This window comes from Phaseolus vulgaris, chromosome 1 (assembly GCF_051622355.1).
Source record: "Phaseolus vulgaris cultivar YP4 chromosome 1, ASM5162235v1, whole genome shotgun sequence".
Taxonomy (NCBI): Eukaryota; Viridiplantae; Streptophyta; class Magnoliopsida; order Fabales; family Fabaceae; genus Phaseolus; species Phaseolus vulgaris.
The window spans coordinates 11819514-11832606 of NC_143498.1; the positions used below are offsets into that span (position 1 = coordinate 11819514).

The 13093-nt window shown below is 34.6% G+C and overlaps 1 protein-coding gene across 1 annotated transcript; it reads left to right on the forward strand.

Annotated features, from left to right (window-relative positions):
- The first annotated feature begins 31 nt into the window (after positions 1 to 31).
- LOC137813556 (LEAF RUST 10 DISEASE-RESISTANCE LOCUS RECEPTOR-LIKE PROTEIN KINASE-like 2.4) lies at positions 32 to 3290 on the forward strand. The gene is made up of 4 exons (XM_068615886.2): positions 32 to 881; positions 1258 to 1299; positions 1804 to 1827; positions 2048 to 3290. The coding sequence occupies exons 1-4, from the start codon at positions 32 to 34 to the stop codon at positions 3226 to 3228; spliced, it is 2097 nt and encodes a 698-aa protein (XP_068471987.1). The 3' UTR covers positions 3229 to 3290.
- The last annotated feature ends 9803 nt before the right edge of the window (positions 3291 to 13093 follow it).

Here is a 13093-nt window from a genome sequence, read left to right on the forward strand (position 1 = left end):
GGGCGAGTCTCTGCATTTATCTTGAGTTTCAATGAAAAACGGTGTGCGTAGAGAGAGCGCGTTATTATTGATGCTGGTGTTTCTACTTGAGCAAATTGGTGCTACAAAACAGTATGAACATGCGTGTCTCCCTTCTTCGTGTGGCAGAGTCACCAACATAACGCATCCATTCCGATTAAAAGGCGACCCAGATCACTGCGGCGACAACAGGTATGAGCTCACCTGTGAAAATAATGTTGCCATTTTATATCTGTACTCCGGAAAATATCATGTTCAGGCAATCAACTACAACAATTTCACAATTCGACTGGTGGATCCCGGCGTTCAACAATTAAATTGCTCCTCCATTCCTCGCTATTTCTTGTCTCGATCCAATTTCAGCGATTCCTATGATTTGAGCAACATAGATATGGAAGCATACCATACTAGTCAAAAACGATTATCCGATCAACCTGTCTATTTTAATCATGGGAAGGTGAACGTGGTTGGTTCAGAGCCGGTTTCCGAACATGTAGTTTTCATGAATTGTAGGCATCCAGTGAGTGACAATGGTAAGTATGTAGATACTGCAGCCTGCGTGAATTGGCACTCCAAAGGTTATACATATGCTATCGCTGGTGACTTAATCTCAGAGGATTTAGAGGTTGGTTGTGATGTAAAGCTGGTTACTCCCACATCTTGGTGGGGTTTGAATACAACTCAACATTCCTACACAGAGATGTACAAGGCACTAGTGTATGGGTTTGAGATTTCGTGGATGATTCGCGCCTGCGAGGACATTTGTGGAAAGTCAGTGGCTCGCTACTGCAATTGGAACCTTTCCGGGAAGGTCGATTGCTCGCTCAACTGCCACAGTTTCCTTGGAATTTTGCATATATGCGGTAAAGGAAGTCAACACTTCATTCTATTATTATGAATTTCTTGAGAATCAACATAATATTATAATTGAAGATAGAAATAATTTTTAATAGAAAGAACAATTTTAAAATTACATACTTCTAGTTGACCAGTGAAAAAAAGTATTTGTTAAAGTTCTTATTATGTAATCATTATCATTACAAACACTCAACCTACCTATATTAAATTTTAATGCTTCTACTCTGTAAACAGTCATTTTCATAATTTGTTAAGGATTTTGACGTATAATTAAATTGACAGTTTTTCTTTAATTATTGATTTTAATTAAATAAAACTTATCTCTTTTAATTGTTTTGTGATCAAAGGAATTCGGAAAATGATATTTTATTTCCCTTTCAGATGGTAGTGGGATATGGTACCAGGTTCTACTATACGCAAGAGGTCAGATTTTATCATCTTATAGTTTGTTTACCTTTGCTTTATTTATATGCATAATAACAAGAACCAATTTGTATGCTTCACAACTATCATATTCTATATAATTTTTTTGGATAACTATCATAGTGAATTATGCACAATAAATATATGTAATTTCTAATTCATTATTCATGTGATAAACTCAACGCACACATGATGGTCAATTATACGCACAATTACTGCAAATCAACTCAAGCGAGGTTTTTCTAAATTAGCATCAGACTCTTGAGTATGTAATTACATTAATTAGTCATAAAAAGTGAGATTTAGCATCTATAATTGTTCCATTAAAGTTATAAGCCCTTAAATTCAATATATATATATATATGACAGTTAAAAAGAAAATTGGCTTCCTATGATGTTTCATACTATACAGTGATATCTTACTCATTGCGTCTCATGGTAACATTATAATCAATCAAACAATTTATCATACTATTTATTCACACAACTAAATTTTTCTTGCAGATACTCTTTATGCTGTCTGGATAGGTGAGTTGTCCTACTTCTATATGCTACTAGAGTAACCATGCAAAAAAGTTTTACAAGAAATAAATTGGCATTATTATTTACTTTTGATTATATGACAATCTCTACCACTTTCATTCATCCGGTAGCAACTTCCAAATATAAACAATTCATTGCACATTTATATCTTTTTCTTTCTCATTTGTTACTCAAACATGGTTATTTTTATGATATTAACTTGTAGGTCTGGTTCAAACAATAAAAGGACAAAATGAAGGTTTTGATGATGTCGGCAACTATAAATTAGGATTAATTATAGGACACTACGTTTTACCATCCTTCTGGGCAGGAAGATTTTTGTTTGGGATGACTTTATTTATTGCACTGTTGATATACAAATGGAAAAGTCGACATTTGTCTATGTACGAAAGTATTGAAAATTACTTGCAACATGCCAATTTGATGCCTATTAGATATTCATATAAGGAAATCAAGAAAATGACTGAAGGTTTCAATGACAAGTTGGGTGAAGGAGGATATGGATCTGTGTTTAAGGGAAAGTTGTCTAGTGGACCTGTTGCGGCAATAAAAATGTTAGGTAAATCAACACGAGATGGACAAGATTTTATCAGTGAAGTTGCAACTATTGGAAGAATACATCATCAAAATATAGTCAAATTAGTTGGATTTTGTGCCGAAGGATCAAAACGTGCACTTGTGTACGAATTCATGTCAAATGGATCTCTTGATAAAATTATTTTTTCTAAAGATGGAAATATAGATTTAAGCTATGATGAAATATATAATATTTCAATTGGAGTAGCTCGGGGGATTGCTTATCTTCACCATGGGTGTGAGATGCAAATTTTGCATTTTGATATCAAGCCCCACAACATCCTACTAGATGGAAAACTCACCCCAAAGGTATCTGATTTTGGATTGGCAAAGTTATATCCAATAGATAACAACATTGCCACAATGACAGGAGCAAGAGGAACAATTAGGTATATGGCTCCAGAATTATTTTATAAAAATATTGGAAGAATATCTCACAAGGCTGATGTTTATAGCTTTGGAATGCTTCTGATGGAGATGGCAAACAAAGGAAAAAACCTAAATCCCCATGCAGAGCATTCAAGTCAACTATACTTTCCCTTTTGGATTCATAAGCATGTAGAAAAAGAAAAACATATAGAAATTGAAGATGCCAACGAGAAAGAAAAGGAAGAAGTAAAAAAAATGATTATAGTTGCACTTTGGTGTATACAGTTGAATCCAAATGATCGTCCCACAATGAATGAAGTAGTTGAAATGCTTGAAGGAGACATTGAAAACCTGAAAATACCTCCAAAGCCTACTTTATATCCAGATGAAACAATGTCAAGTGACCTAGGCTTCACTAGTTCTTCCAATTCTTCCATGTAAATTGCAATTAATTCTTTAATAGATTATATAAAAATGAATAATAGTTTATTTATTGGCTTAACTATTCTTTTTATTATTTGTGTTTGACTATTATAATGATTTTTTCCATTAATATCATTACTTTGAATGCTTTCAATTTGGTCTCATGTTTTGAGAAAACATATCTATACGGTCTTTTATGTAGAAATGATGTTAACGATATTATTACAGTGATATATATGACACAAATAACAAATAACACCTCATTACCCATGATAAGATATCGTGACCCCAATCAGGGAACAAGTAATAAAAAATTAGTTTATATAAAGATGAGGTTCTATTTGTCATTAATTTCAAGGTTACGAAGAATGTATGTAATAACATAAACTGCAAAAGAAATGTTGTGGCAATATGAGAACAAAAGCACTAATGGTGTTTTGTGGCATCCATGCAATGGTGAGGATTGAAAACACTTTGATAGTATATCTCAATTTTCAATTGAGGTACACAATGTGCAATTAGGTTTATGCTCTAATGGTTTTAACACATGTTCATGCATCAAATGCAACATTTTCATGTTGCTCAATAACTGTGACCTTGTACAATCTTTCTCTAGAAATGTGCATGTCTAAACGTTTTACAATTTCTAGTTGTCTCAAAATCTGAAGGTAGATATTGATGTTTTTTTTTAGATTCATCGATAGATGACTTGAAGAAGTTGCTAAGTGGTCTCCTAACATACAATATTTGAAGGAAACAAGACTTCATGTTTAGGAAAACATTAATGTGGACGATTAATGATTTTCTTGAGTATGATATGTTGTCTAGTTGGGAAACTCATGGTAAATTGGCATGCCCACATTGCATGGAGCATACAAAAGGATTTAGATTCCTATCGTAGATTTTTACCAAATGATCATGCATTTAGGAGGAATATGAATGCATTAGGGAAGTTGACATGCATGTTCCACTACCTAAGTTGATACCTACACAAGTTTGGAATGAGTGAAGACTTATCCTAAAGTAATTGAAACTAGTGTGTAAAGAATATATGGTTATGGGGAGTGACATAATTGGACGAAAAAAACATCTTTTGGGATCTTCTGTACTAGAAAGATAATTGATGTTATGCATATTGAAAAAATAATCTTTGATAACATCTTTAACACTGTGATGAATTTGAGTGGAAAGATAAAAGACAATGAAAAGTCACAAATGGACTTAAGTTTGTATTATAGGCAAAAAGACTTGGAGCTGAAATCACATCCTAATGGAAAGATGTTCAAGCCAACAACAAAATTACATACTTGCAAAATTATAGACTTAGGATACAAATATTCTTCCAACTTGGCAACAAGTGTTGATTTCAATAGGAGAATGGTTCTTGGTATGAAAAGTCATGATTGTCATGTATTCATGGAATGCTTACTTCCTATATCATTTAGTTTGTTACCAAGTCATGTTCTGAATATCATTATGGAGGTCAGTCATTTTTTCAAAAAATGTGTGTTCTATAACTTTGAAGGAAGATGACCTTACTAGGATGGAACAAAACATTTTAATCGTTCTCTACAAGTTGGAAAGAATATTTCCCACAACATTCTTTGATTCTATAAAACATATTCTTGTCCATCTATCATATAAAGCGAGACTTGGTGAACTAGTATAGTATTGGTGGATGTACCCGTTTGAAAGGTAATACGAAGCTCTTATTCTTCAATTTTGTGATTTATAATTATCAATTTTAAAAATATTTCTTTAATTTTATAGATTCATGGGATATGCTAAACAATCAGTGAAGAATAAGGCTAGGGTTCAAGGATCTATTTGTGCATCGTATTTGCATTGTGAGACAACTAAATTTTGTTCTTAATATTTTAACAACTTTATGTTAGACCAAAAAATACTAAAAATGAAATTGAAAGTGAAAGGCTTCAATCAACATTATCAATCTTTGACAATCTGAACATCATTTTAGGAGGGAGTTCAGTCATTGGCTAAGTGATAAAGATTTAAACACAACTCATGTTCATATATTGATCAACTACAATGAAGTTAAACCTTACCTTGAGTAAGTCTTATGCAAGATATTTTTTAAAAAACATTGTAATGCATTTCATTAAATTGTCATTGACCCAATGTAATGATACCTATTGAAAATTTCTTCTTACAATCCAATCAAATTGATGAATCAAATGCTTCAACTCACATACATGTATATTCCTTTGTCATTTAGGGGTCAAGTATGTATCTTCAAATTCTATAATTTACCTTTGCTTGACTTGTTTAACCATTCCATCAGAAATTTGACATTGATATACTTTGAGGTTTATAAAGAGCCCTTAGGTGTGAAGAACCATCATCTTATAGATTAATCATTTGGTCTTTTAAGGTGTGTAAAATAATGATACACATTCTTTATAAATAGGTACAAATTCCACAATCATGGATGGAGTGAGGGAGAGAGAATGATAAATAGTGGGGTTCATGTGAAAGGGCTTACAAAAGGAGGTGAAAATGATTTCTATGGTGTGATTCAATACATGTATGAGGTGGAGTACAATTCTTCAACCTCTGATAAGAAAGTTATATTATTTTATTGTTATTGGCTTAATCCATCAAGAGGAGTTACAAGAATGGATTCCAAATATGGTATTGTGGATACTTTAATGAATATAAGATATGTGTCATTTAATCCATTTATCATTGTACATAATGTAAAACAAGTGTATTATGTACCATATCCAACATCACCAACAAGCAAACATGTGGTGTGTTGTACAAGATGAAGCCTAGAAGTCATATAGATTATGATGATGTAGAAGTTGAAGTGTCATACCAAGTTGATGAAATGTCAAATGTCAATGAAACTTGAGAGGCACTTTCCCAAGGTCCGTTGGTATGAGAACCTAAGAGATGATTATTTCCATTTTAATACTTTCAAATAAACAAGAAGACAAGCTCTAGGCAAGTTCAATTCTCATTCAAAGCAAAAGTGATTACAAGAGGGGGTAAGCTTCTTATTTATAGAAGGAGAGGCTTTATCCACTCAATGCTTCGGTAGATGTGGGAATAATTGTGAAAAGTGCAAGTTGCACTTGTATTTTCATCACTTAGGCTTCTCCAAGTCCTACATTGTTTGATTTCTTGATTTTTGAAGAGTTTATAGGCTTTCAAGCTCTCCTAGCATTTGCCTTGACTGTGTGGTTTGGTATTAGACGATGTTGACTCCTTCTTTGACTTTTTGATTAGGGTTTTGACTTTCCTAATAGAGAGGGTTGCACCTTGACTTCCAATTGGGGCTTTGACTTCATAATCAAACCCTAACCAAGCCCAAATTGAACCCATTATGTGTTTATTTTTTTACATGAAGAAAATATTATTCCTATACATTTTTCAACTTTTATTTTATATACATACTACTTCTATGCATTTTTGCAAAGCTAAGAAGAAAGAAAAAAATCTTCAAGTACAGGTTCTACCTCCCAACTAGGCTCCATCTTCTTCATTTTTCTTAGCTCAAAATGTGGTGGTTGTATCATCCATCAGACCCTCCCTCTTGAGAAGGCTTTACCCTTAGATCCAAGTGATGCTCAGGGACCGCCACCTTTATTTATTAATTTCATGTTATTCCCTCCAGGATCATGGATCCGTCTTTAGAAAATAAATAAAAAGTATTCAAACATAAATGTTTATAAAGAAAATATTAAGAAAAGAAGGCCCTTTATTTTTGCAAATTTTTTATGAGAAAAGGTTGGCCATTTCTTAAAAATATTTTTGTTCACTTTGTGTTGTCCATTGCCCAAGTCAGGCAACATCATCATGTTGTCTATTGGCCCTTTCTTGTTCCTCATGATTTGAGCAAATAGGTCCCTTATTTCATCATATTTCATATAGCTCATCAAACTAGTCGTTTTAATCAATTAATCTTGAGCCAAAACAGTTTGTAAATAACTGAAAACAGATTTAACAGTTTTATGAAAAGCTGTTAAGAAATTCAAAAATCATCCGGTTGAAATGTTGATTTAACCGGTTGAATTGGTTTTGACAGTTAAGTCAACCAAAACCAAACCATTTCAAAAGACCCTTCACAGGCTGAGGAAAAACAACCGATTAAAACGAGAAATCAACAGGTTGTTTTTCACTTAGCTTTGAAAAATATTTTTCTTTTTTTAAAACCAAATTGATTCAGTTGTGAATTGATTAGGAGTGGATTTAGCAAATTCTAAACTACCTAGAACTAAACCCTAAACAAGGTTCATTTGTCTTCATGGATTTGGAGGCATCAAAGCTTCATTTTCAACATTCTCCCCTATTTGATGAAGACAAATCCCTAGGTTGCTTTGGGAAGTTCTGTTTTGAATTTGGCATAACCTACAATCACAAAAGGATGCAGGTACAAGAAATAATCTATTCCAAATATATCAAGTATCACAGAACCAGTTTCCACTAGGTGAATTCCAAAGAGGAACATCAACCAAATAAGTGTGAAGACCAGTTACACACACATACATGTAGCAGTTTCATAATTTGACATTTAGTGGGTTATTTTTCTTGAGAAAAAGAATTTGTTCAGATGCAATAAAGCAAGTTGTCAGTCCCCTAACAGAATGCACAAATAAATATCACATGCTGATTTGACCAAGCCTAAAAAGCTTTTAATTTCCAAGATATGTAGGAATATATTCCATAAATGGCAGTAAGTGCATAGAGAGAACATGTTCAAGGCAGTAATTAATGCACCATTGACCACCAACGACTCTGAGAGTGATCAGAGATACGAATCAAGGCACAGAGAATTAAAGTAGAATTAACCACAATGCTGTCAGGGCTGAAACAATCGATTGTTTCATGAAAACAATCGATTGAATTTCTGTGACAGCAATTTGAGTTTAATAAAATCAAATTCTTCAACAGAAATCAAAATTCAGAGATACAGATCAAAGCACATATTATTTGTATGAGATTAGAGAAGCTACAAAACCAAATAAGCCAGAAATTAGTTTGCAAAATTATAGAATATGATTTAATACAGTTTGTTCAAGTATAAGAAGAAAATGAAAAATTGATCTTCAAGATCACTGTACAAAATTTAAACTTTTCATAACACTAGAAACAAATCTATATCTCTAGCATATGCATCCATGTAGGCAAGATTCTACAGATCCTTCAATATGGTAGCAAAATCCTGCAAAAAAACAACAACACATCAAATAACAAGATTTGATCCCTTAAAGAATTTAGGTCCTTTTATGTTAGATTGATCATTAGAACCTTTAAGATTCTTAGGAATCCATTTCAATATGCCTATGGGAACAAGATTTTTCCTAGCTTTGCAAAATCTAACAAAATGGCCTTTCGAACAATAGAAGCAGGAAACAATTGGTTGTTTCGATTTTTTAATCGACTGTTTTCTGTAAAAGTTAAAAATAGTTTTGAACTTTCTTTGTTCTTGTTTTTGTGGATAAAAACCAAGACTAGATTTTCCAAACACACAACTTTGAGATGCTAGCACACTCTCAAAATTTGATTTTTCTTTGGTGAGTTTATCCACAGTTTTCACAAGATAAAACACTTTGTTTTCAAGAATTTTGCAATTTTCACAAGAACTTGAGTTACATTTACAAGAAGAGTTTTTATAAATGATATCAAGTGTTTCAAAATCACTTCTGGAATTATCCATCTCTTTTTCCAAGTTTTAAACTCTTGTTTCCAACCAATTGTTCAAACCTTTCAATCTATTGTTTAAGAGGGCTAGCTTATTTTCTTCTTCATGAGTCTCTTTAAAAGCCTCAAGAAGTTCATAATAGCTATCACCTTTAGATGAGGAAAAAGAACTTACGCTACTTGAGATAGAATATTTTAGGCACAGATTAACCTATGCATCTTCAGAGGAGGAGCTGGAGGAAGACACTTCATTGTCCTCCCAAGCTATATAGGTTTTCTTTGTCTTGGCTCTTCTTTCTCCTTTCTTGAAATTTGTTGTCTCCTTAGCTTCACTGTTTGGACATTCTACTTTGATATGTCCCTGCTCACCACATCCAAAGCAAGTATACTTATTATTATTGAAATCACTTAGTTTCTTGGAATTGTACCTTTTGGAAGATTGATGTTTGTTGTTGTTCTTTCTTAAGAATTTGCTAAACTTCTTTGACAACAAGCTAAACATATCTTCCTCATCACTTGAGTCTTGACACCTTCTATGTCTAGCTATTTTTAGAGTTGTGCCTTTGTTGTGCTGGTCCTCATTCTCTTGAACAAACAATTAGTTCATTTCCGATTCATGCTCCCTCAGCTTACCAAACAAAGAGGTTGTAGACATTGAGGTTAGATCTTTTGATTCTGATATGGCAGTAACCTTTGGCTGCCAAGTTCTGTCTAGACATTTGAGAATCTTTATATTTAGTTCCTCTTCCTCAAAGGTCTTCCCAAGGCCCATAAGATGATTCACAATGTGAGAAAATCTTTTTTGCACTTCAGATATAGATTATCCCTTCTACATTCTAAACATTTCATACTCTTGAATGAGAGCATGCTTCCTTGCCCTCTTGACATCATTTGTCCCCTCATATGTGACTTCAAGAATGTCCCACATTTCTTTTACAGCTGCACATTGGGATATCCTGAAAAATTCATCACAACTCAAAGCAAAAGTTATTATATTCTTTGCAATCCAATCAAACTTAGCTTTCTTACTATCTGTCTCAGTCCATTCAGACCAAGGCTTATCAACAAACACATAATCTTTTTTTTTACTTGTAGAATAAAAGGTCCATTCTCTATAGCTTCCCAAATTCCTTTATCTGTAGATTGAATAAAAAAAATTATTCTAACTTTCTAGAACTGATAGTTCACACCACAGAATAAAGGTGGTCTATTGATAGAAGCTCCCTCCCCAAAAGGTAACTTGTCAGCCATTAAACAGATTTGAAAACGAGAACTTGAGGAGAATTCAATAACCTAACTCTTGATGCCAATTGTAAAAATTAGTGGCCTTAACAAGAGCGGGGGTGAATTGTTTGAGTAAAGTTTTCGCAAATACTGGCTAAGAATGAAGATTGATGTTGATTTACAGATCAAAGAATCAGATCAGCCAAGAAAACAAATTTGTTAAAAGTGTTATCAGAAAAACAACTAGTTGACAATACGATTTAACCGATTGTTTATGGCAACATAGATGAAATCACAAGTCAAACAAATTTTAAATGAGTGAGAGAGAGACAAGATCACACAAACAATTATACTGGTTCACTCCTTACCAGAGCTACATCCAGTCCCTAGAAAACCACTAGGTATTCACTAGGTAACGAACAACAAATTACAACACACCACAACCTCAAAGAGGTGATCTTGACCGCTCAAGAACACACACCCTCTTTGACTTCACACACAGTCAGAACAACCCTCTGGCCTTACAGATACACAGTTTACAAGAATTCAAACTAAAGAACAATTACAAAAGAATATGGAATAGTTTACACCTGATTACAGGAAACACAGTTGCTTCTAATCCACTATTTAACCAAAGCACAACCCAGGGCAATCTTTCTTTCTTGAATCACAAAATCTTTTCTTAATCACTAGTTGTGTGTTTTTCAAATAAGAAGGGTAATCACAGTTTTATAGCTCATCAAACTAGTCATTTTAATCAATTAATCATGAACCAAAATGGTTTGTAAATAATTGAAAACATATTTAACAGTTTTATGAGAAGCTATTAAGAAATTCAAAAATCAACCGGTTGAAATGTCAATTTAACCGGTTGAATTGGTTTTGATAGTTAAGTCAACCAAAACCAAACCATTTCAAAAGACCCTTCACAAGCTGAGGAAAAAAAACCGATTAAAACGAGAAATCAGCAAGTTGTTTTTCACTTAGCTTTGAAAAACATTTTTCTTTTTTTAAAACCAGATTGATTCAGTTGTAAATTGATTTGGAGTGGATCCAGCAAATTCTAAACTACCTAGAACTAAACCCTAAACATAACAACAAGGTCTTCAAGTTGTCTTCATGGATTTGGAGGCATCAAAGCTTCATTTTCAACAATTTGGCCCTGAGTTTCTAACTAATACAAATGCCTTATTCATTTTCATGCTCTTTTATGATGTAACATAAAATAAAAATTAAGCAACCACAACCGTCAATTTATCAATGAAAGTCTCAATTGTTTAAGATTCACACACATTTACTTGGCTTAATTAGTCTAATTCCTTATTGTTTGTCATTCTCTATTAAGAAACCACAACAGTCAATTAATCAATGAAACTCTCAGTTGTTTAAGATTCACACACATTTACTTAGCTTAATTAGTCTAATTCTTTATTACTTATTATTCTCTATTCCAACTAATCATCCTGTTTAATTTTCATGTACCACAATTTCAACTAAATTTTAATATGGATCACTACAAGAAAAAGTCTTTTTAGAAACTAAGTTTTTGGTTTCTAAAATGATAAAAATGGTCACTAACTTAATTAGAAACTAATAATCTTAAGTGGCTAAAATCATGGTCGCTAATTTTATATACCAATTTAGATTCTAATTTAGAAACCAATTTAGTTACCCTTAAATAAAAACCAATTTAGTGACCAAATATATAAAAACTAATTTAGTGACCAGTTATATAGAAACCAAATTAACAACTAATTTTATTGAAACCAATTTAGTGACTGTTCCGTCCGGTAGACCGGGACGTCTTCGTGCGCGACCTCAACCGTCAGCTAAGGACTCCTTCCCACTGATTGCCTGTGAATTCCTGCAAAAAAGAGGACAAAGAGGAGCCCTAGCGGCTGTTTGCACTCCGACGCTCAAGTCAGCCAGCAAGAAACACCAAAAAACTGTCCACCCACGTATCTGAGCACCGCGTGTGGCACTCTGAAGGTGGTGAAAGAACTGTGTATCTGTGTGTGTATTGTCTCCTTTAGGCAAAAATATTCTCCAGTCACTTGTACGTAACCTTAAAGCACGGGCAAGCAACCAAAGAGTTTCTCGTAAGTTTGCCAAAGGTTCCAACCCTCTTTCCGACATTCTCAGCGCTATTTAAACTGCCCCAGCATTTAAAGCGCCTTAAAGCGCTTTTAATCTCTAACGTAACGTATTCTTTAAAGCGCTTAATTACGAAATGTAGCGCATTTAAGACGTTGAAACGCTCGGGAGCCCTAATAGTACCTGAATGCTCGAAAGGGAAACTGTATTGAATATCTTAATTACCTGGCACTTGACTAGAGGGTGTTTCTATTCTGGCATGGCTGTCGTACACGTGGAGGGCCTCACGACGCCATGACCCCCTCTGGGGGCGTTTCTGCGTGTGGGTCCTCCTGCCTGGGAGTGCTACTGCGCTAGGGGTGGCTTTTTGGGTGCCAACTCATGCCCCCAAGTATCTAGCCACTTACTCTGAGAGCGTATCTGCCTTCCTCTCGCACCCTGCACCCGGTTATCCTGGGCGTGACCTTCCTCTTGGGTCGTATCTGTCCCGAAGGCGTCTCTGGGGCGGCAAGGGTACTTCACGAGTCAGGCTGCCCTTCACTGATACTATCACTATGGCCTTGAAGCCACCTTTTCCTTCTCTTTATCACTTTCCCGAGATATCGGGTCCTGAGGCTTCCCACGGCGTCGCTCCCTCCATGGTATTTCCTACCCATGGGTATCGGGGAACCATACTGTGATTGCCTTACCTTTACACTATTTGATCTGGCCACGCCCTGGCTAGGCGACGCCTTCACCCAGGCGACGCCTTGCCTTGGCGACGCCTGGTCCTATCTTGGCGACGCTTCCTCCTGGCGTCTCTACACCTGGGCGACACCTTAAGTTGACTTTGACTTTCCAGTCGTTGACTTTGACTTAGTCAACGCCCTGATACGGGACGGTACACAAGCCCCCCAGT

Excerpts from the sequence above, each read along its gene's own strand:
- LOC137813556 (XM_068615886.2), top strand. The coding sequence starts at position 32 with ATGAAAAACGGTGTGCGTAGAGAGAGCGCGTTATTATTGATGCTGGTG. Across the intron at positions 1,300-1,803 it reads GGTTCTACTATACGCAAGAG|ATACTCTTTATGCTGTCTGG; the intron begins GTCAGATTTTAT and ends TTTTTCTTGCAG. Across the intron at positions 1,828-2,047 it reads TCTTTATGCTGTCTGGATAG|GTCTGGTTCAAACAATAAAA; the intron begins GTGAGTTGTCCT and ends ATTAACTTGTAG.